Raw genomic sequence first — 16365 nt, 5'->3', positions numbered from 1 at the left:
ATAGAATTATTAATACTGACTTCCTTCTTAGATTTATTCAGCTATTACACTGGCATATTATATCTTTTGTATAACACATAACTATTTACTGTAGAGAATGTTTTATTAATTTCATATATCATAGTCTATTTTCACCCTATCCCAAATGAGTTTCCACTTTCCTGAGAAATGAGATCACTATTCTATATCTCAAAAAAAAAATTGTAGTTCATCAAGTACGTCCAAGCAGTCCTAATAATTTTCTAATTTGAATATGTAGAACACTTGAGAACAGTTTACAAAAAAAGCAGACAAACACAAAAATCCTCAAGGCACGTGTAGGATACATTTTATTGCATGAATGTAATTATCTATGAGTTCATTTTAAAATGTATATATCAATGTATACCTCTTTGAATATGTGTATTTACATGTTTATATACAAATATGCAATTTGTACACATTTTAAAACATTTTAATGGTTATACTCTCTGATTATGATTATTGTTTTAAAAGTTATTTTTCTTTGAGACTAAAATCATAAGTATATAATATCAAGAGAACCATCATAGGCTACATGAGCATATGTTTGTCGTAGGAATTGTTATGGAAGGGCATTTAGATTCCTATATTCTTCTTTCCTCTAATTCCTAAAGAAGTAAATTCTAGGAATTTCAATATAGTTCTTCCTAACATCTACATGGTTGATCATTTTTATATCTGTGATTGATTTAATAAACTGTGAAAGGTTACTTGTAACCAAGTACTTTGTAAAGTATGAAAAGAATTTTAGGTATCTCAGGACTACCATAATTGTGCAAGATCACTTTTACAGAACACATTCAATACTCTAGAGTAGCTTCAGGCTCTGACATAGGGCAAGCATTGACGTTTTTTTTGCTGGGAAACTCATAATGGCAAAAGTTCTGACATAGTTTAAGATGATCTTACTTTACTCAGTAAAATAAATAGTTTAAAATATGTATATGAAGTCATACATGGCAGCTAATTTTCTGTCCATATGGTGTCTGCCATACTAATAGGTAGAACCCATCCTATTGTATTTGAAGTAGGATTCATTTTTATTTGGAGGCTTTGTATAAAAAGGATCTTAGTATTATTTTTGTAGTTATACTGAATTCTAGTTGGAGAAATGTTTTCTTTTATTACAGATGTTTTCTTTTGTCATAAATGAAGCTTCTTGAAGTAAGAAAATAAATTATATCAAATGTACTATATAGGAAAACTATATACTTCTTAACTATACAGAAAATTTTAAGGAAGACTATATACTTCTTTTAGGAAGACTATATACTTCTTAACTGTACAGAGAGTTTTTACACAGTGTATTTTTATAGGACCAGATTGCAATTTAAAACTGGGTTGGATATTTGCTTTTCTGTAGAGCTACATGGTATATGTGTAAACAGTAAAAACAAAAAAAAAATTAAACTTAGTTTTTCCCAAAGAAAATGTAAGAAATCTTTAATAGTCACAACGATTCTTATAATAATAATCCCTCTATTGATAAATGCATATTCCTTGAACTAGTCATTCTCACCAATCCATATACAGTAGTTTACCTGCTTCTTCTACTGTTAGCATTCTTAGGCTTCCTGACTGAAGTATGTGCATTGTCCTTCCTTGTATTTCTACATTATATAAATACAAATAACATTAAAAGCAGTGAAAAATTCAGTAAATTAGCTTGTTTTTGCTTCACAAAAAAAACAACATAAATTAAGTAAATTGCTCACTTTGTCTTCATTTTGTTCCAGGGTGCTTTGGTCAGTGCAGGTTCAGATGATACACTTCATTTGTGGAACCTTAGACAAAAAAGGCCAGCTATTCTTCATTCTCTTAAATTTAACAGAGAACGGTAAGAATGTAAGAGTTAAACAATTTCTTAATGTGTAAGAAAATTATTTCCTGAGCACGTTTCAGGTTAATTTTTGAAAGAATTTTAAAAAGAATATTAATAGCTAGAAATAATATTTATGCTTACTTTTATAATAGTTTATTTTCATAGAAAATTCATAATTGATATAGATTCAGTCCTTTTCTAATGGGGAACTCCTATCTTCTTGTTCTCCTTGCTATAAACTAGGACTTCACCAATGATGTGTTCTTTTCCTTAGGTCAAAGTGCTGAAAACCCAGACCTAAAATTTAAAAGTCAAGTAAATGCTAAATGCATTTCTACACCTTTTGATCATGGAAGTTACCTCCTACACTTTCACCCTTTTGCTTAAATATTTTTTACCTTAAAAAATATGAGACAGAGGTTTTAGACATCCAAAAATGTTGCTACTAAGTGATGTGCAACATTGCACATCCAAGATTAATATTTTCAAAGATGGTTAATTGATCAGCATTCAAATTCTCCCATTTTAGAATGAAATAATAATTGGAAAAAGAAAATTTTATGAATGGATATGGAAAATGTTATTAGATTTTATTTGTAACAAATTGTCCCAAATTTTAATGTTTCTAGTGTTGGTTTCAACCAGAGCTACAATATAACAGACATCTACTTAGCTGATAATCCACCTTGAGATTAAGTAAAGTTTGTATTTTATTATCTGTATCTGTTATTTAACTATTAAATGATCTGATATTTGTTTATTATTTGGGAAACAGTCAAACTTTTTGGTGTGATTGAGAAGGGCTATCACAGGAAAAATTTATTTTAATGAAAGAAAAAGAAACCTCTGAGAAGTAAATTTACACAGATTAGCAAGTACTAGTACAAACTGAGTTAGGTAGATAATAGAGACAGGCAGCCACTGCTGAGAGCTCAAGAAAGTGCCTATTTTATTTTGTTGAATGGTAATAGTTCATAAGGAATCATCACTGTATGGGCAGAGCTTAATGAAGTAAACCTGTTTTTATAGGTTTGATGAGAAAAAAGGATGGCAGCTATACAGACATTCTTCCTTTTTCTATCTGGAGCTTTTTCTTTTTCTTCTTATATGCATACTGTAATATTTGAATCATTAACCTTCAGTATTCTGAGTAGTATTCATGAGTATTATGTCCACAGTATTTTGGGATTCAGCATCAGTGGAAGTTTTTGTTAATCCAGTATTTTTTTGAGAGGAGGAAATTTATATTTTAGCTATTTGCTAAAACTAGATAGGACTTCTTTCTTTATATTAGATCTAATTTTGGTTATTTTATCTTAAATTTTAAAATAAGTAATGTAGCAAATATTTCAGGATATGAAAAATTGAAAGATCAGTCAAGAGTTGTTATACTGTTCCTTGTACCTTTACCACTAAAAATATTACCTACTCAGATATTGCCATACTGATTTTATCTCTTTCTCTACTTGTAAGATTTTTTGTTTGTCAAAGTTTTGAGTAGATCTGGCCTTACCCTTTTGTGTAGATAGGCAGAATGAGTTTTTTTCCCCTCACAACTGGAATGTTGAAGGAAATGTTCTGGCCTTTTTTATAGCCATTTTGGGGAGAAGAAATGATTGATGGTGATGATTTCCAATTATAATTTTATTAATTCATTTGAGGTATATTTAACTGGTAGGAACATAAAAGACCAAGCTGACAGATTTTGGACAAGTTTAAATCTTAGGAACTTTGCAGGCATTGCCTATTTTTTAAAATTGATTTTTATTGGAGTATAGTTGCTTTACAATGTTTTGTTAGTTTCTGCTGTACAGGAAAGTGAATCAGTTATACGTATACATATATCCCCTCTTTTTTAGATTTCTTTCCCATTTAGGTCACCACAGAGCATTGAGTAGAGTTCCCTGTGCTATACAGTAGGTTCTCATTAGTTATCTCTTTTATACATAGTAGTGTATATATGTCAATCCCAATCTCCTACTTCATCCCACCCACCCCCCTTGGTATCCCTAAGTTTGTTCTCTACATCTGTGTCTGTATTTCTGCTTTGCAAATAAGTTCATCTATACCATTTTTCTAGATTCCACATATAAGTGATATTATATGATATTTGTTTTTCTCCTTCTGACTTATTTCACTCTGTATGACAGTCTCTGGGTCTGTCCACGTCTCTGCAAATGGCACTATTTTGTTCCTTTTATGGCTGAGTAATATTCCACTGTATATATGTAGCACATCTTCTTTATTCATTCTTCTGTTGATGGACATTTAGGTTGCTTTCATGTCCTGGCTATTGTAAATAGTGCTGTAATGAACATTGGGGTGCATGTATCTTTTTGAATTATGGTTTTCTCCAGGTATATGCCCAGGAGTGGGATTACTGAGTCATATGGTAGTTCTATTTTTAGTTTTTTGAGGAATCTCCATACTGTTCTCCATAGTGGTTGTGCCAATTTGCATTCCCAACAGTGTAGGAGGGTTCCCTTTTCTCTACACATTCTCCAGCATTTATTGTTTGTAGGTTTTTCTGATAATGGCCATTCTGACCAGTGTGAGGTGATACCTCATTGTAGTTTTGATTTGCATTTTTTCTAACAATTAGTGATTTTGAGCATCTTTTCATGTGCCTCTTGGCCATCTGTATGTCTTCTTTGGAGAAATGTCTATCTAGGTCTTCTGCCCATTTTTTCTTTGGGCTGTTTGTGTTTTTGATATTGAGCTGCATGAGCTGTTTGTAGACTTTGGAGATTAACCCCTTGTCAGTTGCTTCGTTTGCAAATATTTTCTCCCATTCTGAGGGTTGTCTTTTCATTTTTTTTATCGTTTCCTTTGCTGTGCAGGAGCTTTTAAGTTTAATTAGGTCCCATTTGTTTATTTTTGTTTTTATTTTCATAATTCTAGGAGGTGGGTCAAAAAAGATCTTGCTGTGATTTATATCAAAGAGTGTTCTGCCTATGTTTTCCTCTAAGAGCTTTATAGTGTCTGGTCTTACATTTAGGTCTTTAATCCATTTGGAGTTTATTTTTGTGTATGGTGTTAGGGAGTGTTCTAATTTCATTCTTTTACATGAAATTAAAAGACAATGCTGTCCGACATTGCCTATTTTAATGCTTACAGAAATATGATATTTATCTTTTTGTGAAAGATAAATTAATTATCTTGAACTTGAGAATAATCATTAATATCACAATTTATTGTGGAGGGGAAAATATCTTTAAATGTATTGTGAATGCAAGGCTTAAGTCAATGAAGGAGAATTTAACCAAGCGTCTTTGGGAACTCTAAGCCCTCTTAAATCGGCCATTTAACTGTATACATTTCTATATACTTGTCAACTGAAAGAAAGACACACAATATGAGAGTTGTGAGTGAAGTTTTATTGAGGGTCTTACTGAGGACTATAGCTGGGAGATAGCCTCTCAGATAGCTCTGAGGAACTGCTCCAAAACCATAGGGAAGGAGCCAGTATATATATTAATTTTTTGGCTGGGAAATACATGTAGTCAAGCATAAAAGATTACTGCTAATCACAAGGAACAGACATCTCAAGTTAATGATTTAAGTGCTTTTCTGTGTATGGGAAGATGCAAGAATCTGGGGTCATTGAAATTCTTCCTTAGATATGAATCTTAACTGTCTAGGGACCATATATCTAAAACACAGAATGCTCCATCCTGTTTTTCTCTGTCCTGATTTCCCCTCTGGGGGCACTGTCAGTGGGTGACTGCAGTGGGTTGCAACTTAATCCTTGTAGAACTGGAATGTTCGGCAATATTCTTTGCTTATGTATCCTTATGCTTATGCCATATACATATATACATATTTAGTTTATATAGTTTGTAAATTGTAGTTGTTTTTTAATTAGGGCAACTTCAGTCTTTGGTTTTATAGTCTTTGAAGGTAGCAACCAGGCTTAGATTGTTGAGAAATAGGTTTAGATATTCCAGCTGCTTCTGGTGGATGATCTTTGGGTTCCTCTCATATCTGAGTTTATAAACCTAAATATGGAAGAAAAACTTTTGATTACTGTGATGCATGATCTGAAAAATGAATAAAATCAAACATTTACATTTCAGGCATATTAACAGTCCTTGCTATCACTGATCATAAATCATGTAATGTTGGGGAAAGCGTAGAATTGTTTTATATGGTTTTCAAGTAAAATTCAACAGATAGGCTATAATATACAGATCATAAAGTATTTGTACTGATTATATCAGAGTTTATTTTTTCTATCGGTGGTGTTCTGCTAATTAATATTGTCAGAATACTTCTAAGGAATGTTAGCTAAACTGCCAGGAAGGAATATGTTATTAAGAACCTTATTTCTGAAATCTCTAGCAGACTTGACCCATCAGAGTTGGCTTTGGGAGACACTATTTATAACTCAAATTTAAAATATTTTATTGCTTTATAAAGATAATCTGAATTACTTTTCTTTTAAAATTTTATTAAGTAATTAACATATTTGCCTGGTTTGACAGTCAAAAGATAAAAGTTGTATGTACAGTGAAGGATCTTTCTTCCACTCCTGTCCCCTGGACACTCAGTGTCTATCCGCAGAGCCAAGCAGTGTTATTAATTTCTTGTGTCTTTCTAGAGATTCATTCTGTACACATATAAACAAATATTATATGTAACATAATTTTCTTCTTTATGTATAGACAAATATGAAAGTATCATATATTTCTGTTTCACAAGTTGTAGCACCTTATACAAACAGTTTTGTACCTTGTTTTTTTCTCTTTATATATTCTCAAGATCATTCCTTATCAGTACATAAAAAGTTTCCTTATTCTTTTTTTGGTGTGTGTGCAAATGTTACTGAACTATCAAGAAACTGTGTAAATATTAAGTGTATGCCTTGAAATAATTTTATATCCATGTAAAAAATTCAAAATTCAAGAAACAGAAAATTGCTAAAGCCACAGAAATCCCTCTGTGTTACCTTCGAATCACTACCTAACCCCCAAGTGTAACACTATTCTGATTTCAAACATTATAGATTAGTTTTGCCTGTTGTTTTTGACAGTTATAGGAATGGAATTGTACATATCTACTTACTTGTATTTGGCTTCTTTTTAAAAAAATAAAATTAATTAATTAATTAATTTGGCTGCATTGGGTCTTCGTTGCTGTGCGCGGGCTTTCTCTAGTTCTGGCGAGCGGGGGCTACTCTTCATTGCTGTGTGTGGGCTTCTCATTGCAGTGGCTTCTCTTGTTGCGGAGCATGGGCTCTAGGCACGTGGGCTTCAGTAGTTGTGGCTCGTGGGCTTTAGAGCACAGGCTCAGTAGTTGTGGCACATGGGCTTAGTTGCTCCACGGCATGTGGGATCTTCCCGGACCAGAGCTCGAACCTGTGTCCCCTACATTGGCAGGTGGATTCTTAACCACTGTGCCATCAGGGAAGTCCCTATTTGGCTTCTTTTGCTCAACATTATATTTGTAAGTTTCATTCATGTTGCAGTAGCTGTAGTTTATTATTTTCATTGTTATGTAGTATTCAATTTAATGGATATTCTTTAATTTGATTCTTTAATTTTAATTTTTTAAATTTAATTCTTTAATTTTAAAACTTTTAAAATTTTGTAAATTTTAGAAATAGCTTGTCAAATTCCACAAACACATCTGCTGAGATTTTGATTAGAAATATCGAAAATCTGTAGATCAATTTGGGAAGAACTGACATTCCCCATGATGATGGGGAATGGCAATATCGATTGATTGTCCTTAACAATGATGACATATTGATTCATTGTCTGAATCACACACAGTCAGGGAATCAAACGTGGTATATATCCCACCACTTACTTAGGTATTCTTTGATTTCTCTAAATGACATTTATAGATTTCTCTGTAGAGGTCTTCTACATTTTTATTATTTTTAGTCATAAATATTTGATAATTTTAAATGCTGTTGAAAATTGTACATAATGATAAGAGGATAATATATTGTAAATTGTACATAATGATAATTATATTATAATATTTTTCATATTATTTTTGTTGGAATATGAAAATATAATTTATTTTTATATGTTGACTTTGTGTCCAATGACTTTACTTAAATTCAATTAATAATTCAAATTATTTATCTATTGTAGATTTTCCTATGTACACAGTCATGCCGTCTTCAAATAATGACAGTTTTATTTCCTTCTTTACTTTTATTTGTATTTATATTTATTTCTTTTTATTATTGCACCGAGGTTAGGACCTTGTATTAGTTTTTTTCACTGTTGGAGTACTGAAGCATTTATTTATTATTATTAATTGTTTTTTACATCTTTATTGGAGTATAATTGCTTTACAGTGTTGTTAGTTGCTGCTGTACAACAAAGTGAGTCAGTTATATGTAGATATATATCCCCATATCCCTTCCCTCTTGAGCCTCCCTCCCACCGTCCCTATCCTACCTCTCTAGGTCATCACAAAGCATCGAGCTGATCTGCCTGTGCTATGCAGCGCTTCCCACTAGCCTTCCATTTTACATTTGGTAGTGTATATATGTCAATGCTACTCTCACTTCATCCCAGCTTCCCCTTCCCCCGCCTGTTGTATTAGTTATTTATTGCTGTGTGACAAAATTACACAAACTTAAAACAACATGCATTTCTTATCTCAGAGTTTGTAGGTCAGGAAACCAGGCGTGGCTTAGATGAGTTTCTGTTTCAGGATCTCACAAACTACAGTTAAGGTGACTGCCAGGGCTGTGACCTCATCTGAGGCTTGACTGGGAAAGGAACCATTTTCAAAACTTATTTGGTTGTTGGCAGCATTCTGTTCCCTAGCAAGGTGATGCATCGAGAGCCTTAGTTTTTATTGGCTGTTGACCAGAGACCACTGTCATTTGCTTGCCATATGCCTTTCTCCATAGGCCATCTGACAACCTAGCAGCTTCCTTCTTCAGAGCCAATAAGGGAGAGAGTCTCCTCACAAGATGAATATTACAATCACATGTAATTTAGTAATGAAAGTGGCATCTCATGACCCTTGCCATATTCCGTTGGTTATAAGCAAATCACAGGTCCTGTGCATACTGAAGGGGAAGGGGATTATGCAAGGGCAAGGATATCAAGAGGTGGTGATTGTGGGGACTACCTTGGAATCTGTCCTGATCTTAGGGAAAATATTTTTATTATTTCACCTTTAAGTGTATGTTTGCTGCAGGCTTTTAAATAGATATTCTTTTTTTTATTTTGCGGTATGCGGGCCTCTCACTGTTGTGGCCTCTCCCCTTGCGGAGCACAGGCTCCGGACGCCTGATAAGAGGATAATATATTGTAAATTGTACATAATGATAATTATATTATAATATTTTTCATATTATTTTTGTTGGAATATGAAAATATAATTTATTTTTATATGTTGACTTTGTGTCCAATGACTTTACTTAAATTCAATTAATAATTCAAATTATTTATCTATTGTAGATTTTCCTATGTACACAGTCATGCCGTCTTCAAATAATGACAGTTTTATTTCCTTCTTTACTTTTATTTGTATTTATATTTATTTCTTTTTATTATTGCACCGAGGTTAGGACCTTGTATTAGTTTTTTTCACTGTTGGAGTACTGAAGCATTTATTTATTATTATTAATTGTTTTTTACATCTTTATTGGAGTATAATTGCTTTACAGTGTTGTTAGTTGCTGCTGTACAACAAAGTGAGTCAGTTATATGTAGATATATATCCCCATATCCCTTCCCTCTTGAGCCTCCCTCCCACCGTCCCTATCCTACCTCTCTAGGTCATCACAAAGCATCGAGCTGATCTGCCTGTGCTATGCAGCGCTTCCCACTAGCCTTCCATTTTACATTTGGTAGTGTATATATGTCAATGCTACTCTCACTTCATCCCAGCTTCCCCTTCCCCCGCCTGTTGTATTAGTTATTTATTGCTGTGTGACAAAATTACACAAACTTAAAACAACATGCATTTCTTATCTCAGAGTTTGTAGGTCAGGAAACCAGGCGTGGCTTAGATGAGTTTCTGTTTCAGGATCTCACAAACTACAGTTAAGGTGACTGCCAGGGCTGTGACCTCATCTGAGGCTTGACTGGGAAAGGAACCATTTTCAAAACTTATTTGGTTGTTGGCAGCATTCTGTTCCCTAGCAAGGTGATGCATCGAGAGCCTTAGTTTTTATTGGCTGTTGACCAGAGACCACTGTCATTTGCTTGCCATATGCCTTTCTCCATAGGCCATCTGACAACCTAGCAGCTTCCTTCTTCAGAGCCAATAAGGGAGAGAGTCTCCTCACAAGATGAATATTACAATCACATGTAATTTAGTAATGAAAGTGGCATCTCATGACCCTTGCCATATTCCGTTGGTTATAAGCAAATCACAGGTCCTGTGCATACTGAAGGGGAAGGGGATTATGCAAGGGCAAGGATATCAAGAGGTGGTGATTGTGGGGACTACCTTGGAATCTGTCCTGATCTTAGGGAAAATATTTTTATTATTTCACCTTTAAGTGTATGTTTGCTGCAGGCTTTTAAATAGATATTCTTTTTTTTATTTTGCGGTATGCGGGCCTCTCACTGTTGTGGCCTCTCCCCTTGCGGAGCACAGGCTCCGGACGCCCAGGCTCAGTGACCATGGCTCACGGGCCCAGCCGCTCCGCGGCATGTGGGATCTTCCTGGACCGGGGCACGAACCCGTGTCCCCTGCATCAGCAGGTGGACTCCCAACCACTACGCCACCAGGGAAACCCTAAATAGATATTCTTTATTAGTTTAAGGAAGTTTCTTGTGCTCCTAATTTGTTATAAGCATATATATTTAAAAATCATGAATGGTGTTAAATTTTATCACATAGTTCTTATGCATCTTTTGTGAGATCATATTATTTTTTTCCTTTTTATCTATTAATGTGGTAAATGACATCACTTGATTTTTGGGTGTTCAATGACCCTTGTATTCCCAGAATAAATACAACTTTTGTGATGTATTAGCATTAATATATGTGCTGGATTTGCTAATATTTTGCTAATAAGTTGGTTAAGAGTTTTATATCTATGTTAACAAGAGCTTTGCATGTAAGTTTCCTTTCTTTTGAATTCCCTGCTAGGTTCTTATGTCATAGTTATTTTGACCTTATAAAATGAATGGGGGAATGTTTCCTCTTTTCTGTACTCTACAAATACTTGTGAAAGATTGATGTTATTTCTTTCTTAAAATTTGAAAAAAAATTCACCAGTAAAGCAATCTGGGCCTGGGTTTTTCTCTGTGGGAAGATTTAAAATGGCATATTCATTTCTTTAATAGGTTTAGGAATATTCAGATATTCTTTTTTTCCTTGAGTCAGTTTTGGTAAGTTATGTTTTGGTAGAAATTTATCCTGTTCATCAAAATTTTTAAATTTATTGGCCTTAACAGTAGTGTCTATAGTAATTTCCTGTTTTTCATTCTTTTTTTTCTCTCTCTCTTTTAAGTTGAGGTATAGCTGATTTACAATATTGTGTTAGTTTCAGATGTAAAGCAGAGTGATTCAGTTTTATATATATATATTTCAGATTATTTTCCATTATAGGTTATTATAAGATATTGAATATTGTTCCCTGAGTTATACAGTAAATCCTTATTGCTTATCTGTTTTATATATAGTAGTGTATATTCGTTAATCCCATACTCCTAATTTATCCCTCCCCTCTTCCCTTTCCCCTTTGGTAACCCATAAATTTGTTTTTTAAGTCTGTGAGTCTGTTTCTGTTTTGTAAATAAGTTCATTTATATCATTTTTTTTTAGATTCCACATAAGTGATATCTTATGATATTTTTCTTTCTCTGTCTGACTTACTTCACGTAGTATGGTAATCTCCAGTCCATCCATGTTGCTGCAAATGGCATTATTTCATTATTTTTAATTCCATCGTATATATGTACCACATCTTCTTTTTCCATTCCTGTCGATGGACATTTAGGTTGCTTCCATGTCTTGGCTATTGTAAACAGTGCTACAATGAACATTGGGGGTGCATGTATCCTTTTGAACCATGGTTTTCACTTTTCTCCACACCCTCTCCAGCATTTATTGTTTGTAGACTTTTTGATGATGGCCATTCTGACCAGTGTGAGGTGATATCTCGTGGTTTTGATTTGCATTTCTCTGATAATTAGTTATGTTGAGCATCTTTTCATGTGCCTCTTGGTCATCTGTATGTCTTCTTTGGAGAAATGTCTATTTAGGTCTTCTGACGATTTTTGCATTGGGTTGTTTGTGTTTTTTCTGGTATTGAACTGCATGAGCTTGCTTCCATGTCTTGGCTATTGTAAACAGTGCTACAATGAACATTGGGGGTGCATGTATCCTTTTGAACCATGGTTTTCACTTTTCTCCACACCCTCTCCAGCATTTATTGTTTGTAGACTTTTTGATGATGGCCATTCTGACCAGTGTGAGGTGATATCTCGTGGTTTTGATTTGCATTTCTCTGATAATTAGTTATGTTGAGCATCTTTTCATGTGCCTCTTGGTCATCTGTATGTCTTCTTTGGAGAAATGTCTATTTAGGTCTTCTGACGATTTTTGCATTGGGTTGTTTGTGTTTTTTCTGGTATTGAACTGCATGAGCTGTTTGTAGATTTTGGAGATTAATCCCTTGTCAGTTGCTTCATTTGCAAATATTTTCTCCCATTCTGTGGGTTGTCTTTTCATTATGAAATCCTTTGCTGTGCCAAAGTTTTTGAGTTTAATTAGGTCCCATTTGTTTACTTTTGCTTTTATTTCCATTACTCTAGGAGATGGATCGAAAAAGCTATTGCTATAATTTATGTCAAGGGGTGTTCTTCTTCTGTTTTCCTCTGAGAGTTTTATAGTGTCAGTCTTACATTAGGTCTTTAATCCATTTTTAGTTTATTTTTGTGTATGGTGTTAAAGAATGTTCTAATTTCATTCTTTTTTATGGCTGAGTAATATCCCATTGTGTGTATATATATATATATATATATATATATATATATACACACCACATGTTCTTTATAGATGGCCAACAAGCACATGAAAATATGCTCAACATCGCTAATTATTAGAGAAAAGCAAGTCAAAACCACAATGAGGTATCACTTCACACTGGTCAGAATGCCATCATCAAAAAGTCTACAAATAATAAATGCTGCAGAGGGTATGGAGAAAAGCGAACCCTCCTACACTGTTGGTGGGACTGTAAATTGGTGCAGCCACTATGAAAAAACAGTATGGAGATTCCTTAAAAAACTAAAAACAGAGCTACCATATGATCCAGCAATTCCACTCCTGGGCATATACCCAGAAAAGATGAAAACTCGATTCGAAAAGATACATGCACCCCAATGCTCATAGCAGCAATATTTACAATAGCCAAGACATGAAAGCAGCCTAAGTGTCCATCAACTGATGAATATATAGAGAAGATCTGTTCTTCATTCTTGATATTGGTGATTTTTGAGTTATCATTTTTCATGATCAATCTGCATATTTATCATTTTTGTGATTTTGATAGATTTATCATTTTGATGGATTTGTTGACTTCCTCAGTTGAACAACATATGTTGCTGTAGTTCATTGATTACTACTCTTTGCAACTTTTGTTGTGTCTGATTAACTATCTTTTAGCTAGGTTCTTGAGATGGAATCTCATGTAATTAATTTAATATTTCTTCATTATAACAAATGAATTTAAGGCTAAAATTTTTCCTGTAAATTATACTGTTTTAGCTGTATTTGGAGATTGTAGGTATGTCTTATCCTTGTTAATGTGAAGCTAAAATCTTTGATAATTTCTCCATGATTTCTTGTGTTATTTATAAATGACTTAATTTCCAAGCAGTTGGAGGTTTTCTATTTATCTTTTTTCATTTGTTAAGACTTGTTTTATGATTCTGAATATGGACAATTTTGGTAAATGTACACAAAAACTGAATTTTTAGTCATCTGTTATTGGGTGCATGTTATATATGTAAATTAGACCAGGTTTGTTAATTGTGTTGTTTGGATTTTTAAATTATTACTGACTTCTATTTGTATTTGTTCTATGTAGTATTGAGGAGTGTTAAAATATCCCACTACGATTATAGATCTGACTACCTCTCTTTCTCTCTCTCTTTTTTTATTGGGGTATAATTGTTTACAATGTTGTTAGTTTCTACTGCACAGTGAAATGAAGTAGAGGGATACTTCTCTTTTTAATGCTAACAATTTATATGTTTTGGAGCTAAATTTTGGATGCATACAGATTTGGAATTGTTATATATATATTTATTCCTTTATCAGTATGAAATATCCTCTTTCTCTTTAGTAATGTATCTTGTTTTTAAATATACATTGTTGATATTTATATAGCTATACCAGCTTTCTTTGGTTAGTGTTTGCATGGTGTGTATTTTTCTATTGTTTTACTGTCAGTTTCTCTGTGTTCATTTTTGTAAACATATACTTAAAAAAATTAGTCTGACAATCTTGGTCTTGTACTTGGTATATTTACATTTAATATAGTTTACTGTTATATCTGGGTTTATATCTACTATCTTAATGTTTTTTATTTCACTCCAATTTTTATGTTTCTTTTTAATTTTCCTTACTTTCTTTTGATTTAAACTTTTGATTATCCTATTTTCTCTATGTGAAGTTAATATGTATTTTTTCCCTTTTGTTTGAGGGTTTAACTTAGAGATTTCAACATAGAAGCTTCACTTATTTCAGTCTAAAACAGTACTTCTTTTGTCACTTCTTTGATAATGACAGTAACTTAACGTTTATCTCCATTTAGCATCCCTCTTGCCTTTTGTATAATTGATACCATGTGTTTTATTTCTAGATTCACTTTAAACTCCATAATGTATTGCTAATAAGTTTATAATCTCAATATTCAGTTTATATTAATATATTTTTACCATTATATATTTATTCTTTCTTCTGATCCTTATCTCTTCCTGTAATTCTGTTTGGATTCATTTTCTTCTTCCTAAAGAATATCCTTTATTCTTTATTTTACTCTAGGTTTATTAGGATGAATTCTCTCAGGCTTTGTTTGTTGTTATTTCACTTTTTAGAAAACTTCTTATTTTGAAATAATTGTCTATTTGCAGGAAGTTGCAAAAATAGTTCAGAGAGTTTCTGTGTTCCCCTCACCCAGTTTTCTCCAATTATAATATCTTATATGACTATAGTACAATATTAACCAAGAGATCAACATTGTACTACTCACAGTTTCAGATTTCACTAACTTTACATGTACTTATTTGTGTGTGTGTGTGTGTTTGTAGTTGAGTCTGCATAAATAATGCAATTTTATCATATGTGGACACTCATGTAAACACCACTACAATCAAAATAAGAAACTGTTCTATTATTACAGAGATCTTTTTTGTGCTGCACCTTTATGGTTACACTCACTCTCCTCCCTCCCTGTCCCATTACTAACCCATGGAAGTTTTCTGCATATAGATCTTGTGCATATGTTGTTAGAATTATATCCCTGCATCTCATTTTTTGGTGCTATTATAGATGGTATTGTGTTTTTAAATTTAAATTCCAATTGTTTATTTCTGGTACATAGTAAAGCAATCGACAGCAATTGTCCTGTATCCTGAAACCTTACTAAAATTGCTTATTAGTTTTAGGAGGTTGTTTTTGTCAGTTCTTTGGAATTTTCTACATAGACAATCATGTCTTCTATGAACATAGACATTTTTATTTTTTTTATTCCCAATCTGTATATCATTTATTTCTTTTTAATTTTCATATTACATTAGCTAGGTCGTCTAATACAATGTTGAATAGGAGTGATGAGAGGGGACATCATTCCCTTGTTTCTGATCTTAGGGGACAATCATCTATTCTCACCATTAAGTGTGATGTTGAAGCATTTTTGTAGCTATTCTTTATCAAGTTGAAGAAGTTCCTCTTTATTCCTAGTTTACTGAGAGTTTTTGTTATTGAGCAAGGGCTCGTGTGCCCACGGTGCAGAAAGCCAAACTCTGACAGTGGTTGTTTGAAGCCAAGTTAGGGCATAATTGTAGGGCAGCAAGCAAGGGAGTGGGAGACGTGTCTCAGATTTGCTCCAACTTGGTCTTTGAATTAGAGATTTTTTATAAGGGGGAAGAACATAGAGGCTGGATTAATCATCATCTCGTGACATTTCTTAATCATTGTTTCAGGAGTCAGCATGTCTCTGGTTTATGATTCTCAGGCCAGGTGGTCCATGGCTCAGTGGTCTGTTAGCTCATCTTGCCCTGGAGAAACAACCTGAGTTTGTACGTTAATGATATCTATAGTAGCAATTTTAGTACATTATGATGTCACCAACAATAGCAATTTTAGTCATTTGACTCTGGATGATTAGTTTTCAGTTAGCACAGAATTGATGTCAGAGGGGACAAGAAAGGGAATAAAGTTTTTTGTTTTTTTGTTTTTCTTCGGTAGGCGGGCTTCTCACTGTTGTGGCCTCTCCCGTTGAGGAGCACAGGCTCCGGACATGCAGGCTCAGCGGCCATGGCTCACGGACCCAGCCGCTCCGCGGCATGTGGGATCTTCCC

At 33.5% G+C, this 16365-nt stretch overlaps 1 protein-coding gene across 1 annotated transcript in view; it reads left to right on the top strand.

The window, feature by feature from the left end:
* The window catches only part of STXBP5L (syntaxin binding protein 5L), a 387732-nt gene that overhangs the window by 90772 nt on the left and 280595 nt on the right, over nt 1-16365 (top strand). Inside the window, exon 5 of the mRNA XM_024120465.2 lies at nt 1758-1858. Within this exon, the coding sequence (XP_023976233.1) occupies nt 1758-1858 (101 nt within the window). The remainder of the gene's footprint in view (nt 1-1757; nt 1859-16365) is intronic.

Source organism: Physeter macrocephalus, chromosome 1 (assembly GCF_002837175.3).
Source record: "Physeter macrocephalus isolate SW-GA chromosome 1, ASM283717v5, whole genome shotgun sequence".
NCBI lineage: Eukaryota > Metazoa > Chordata > Mammalia > Artiodactyla > Physeteridae > Physeter > Physeter macrocephalus.
The sequence above is the reverse complement of the archived record's forward strand: the minus strand, read 5'-3'. Positions and strand labels throughout refer to the sequence as shown.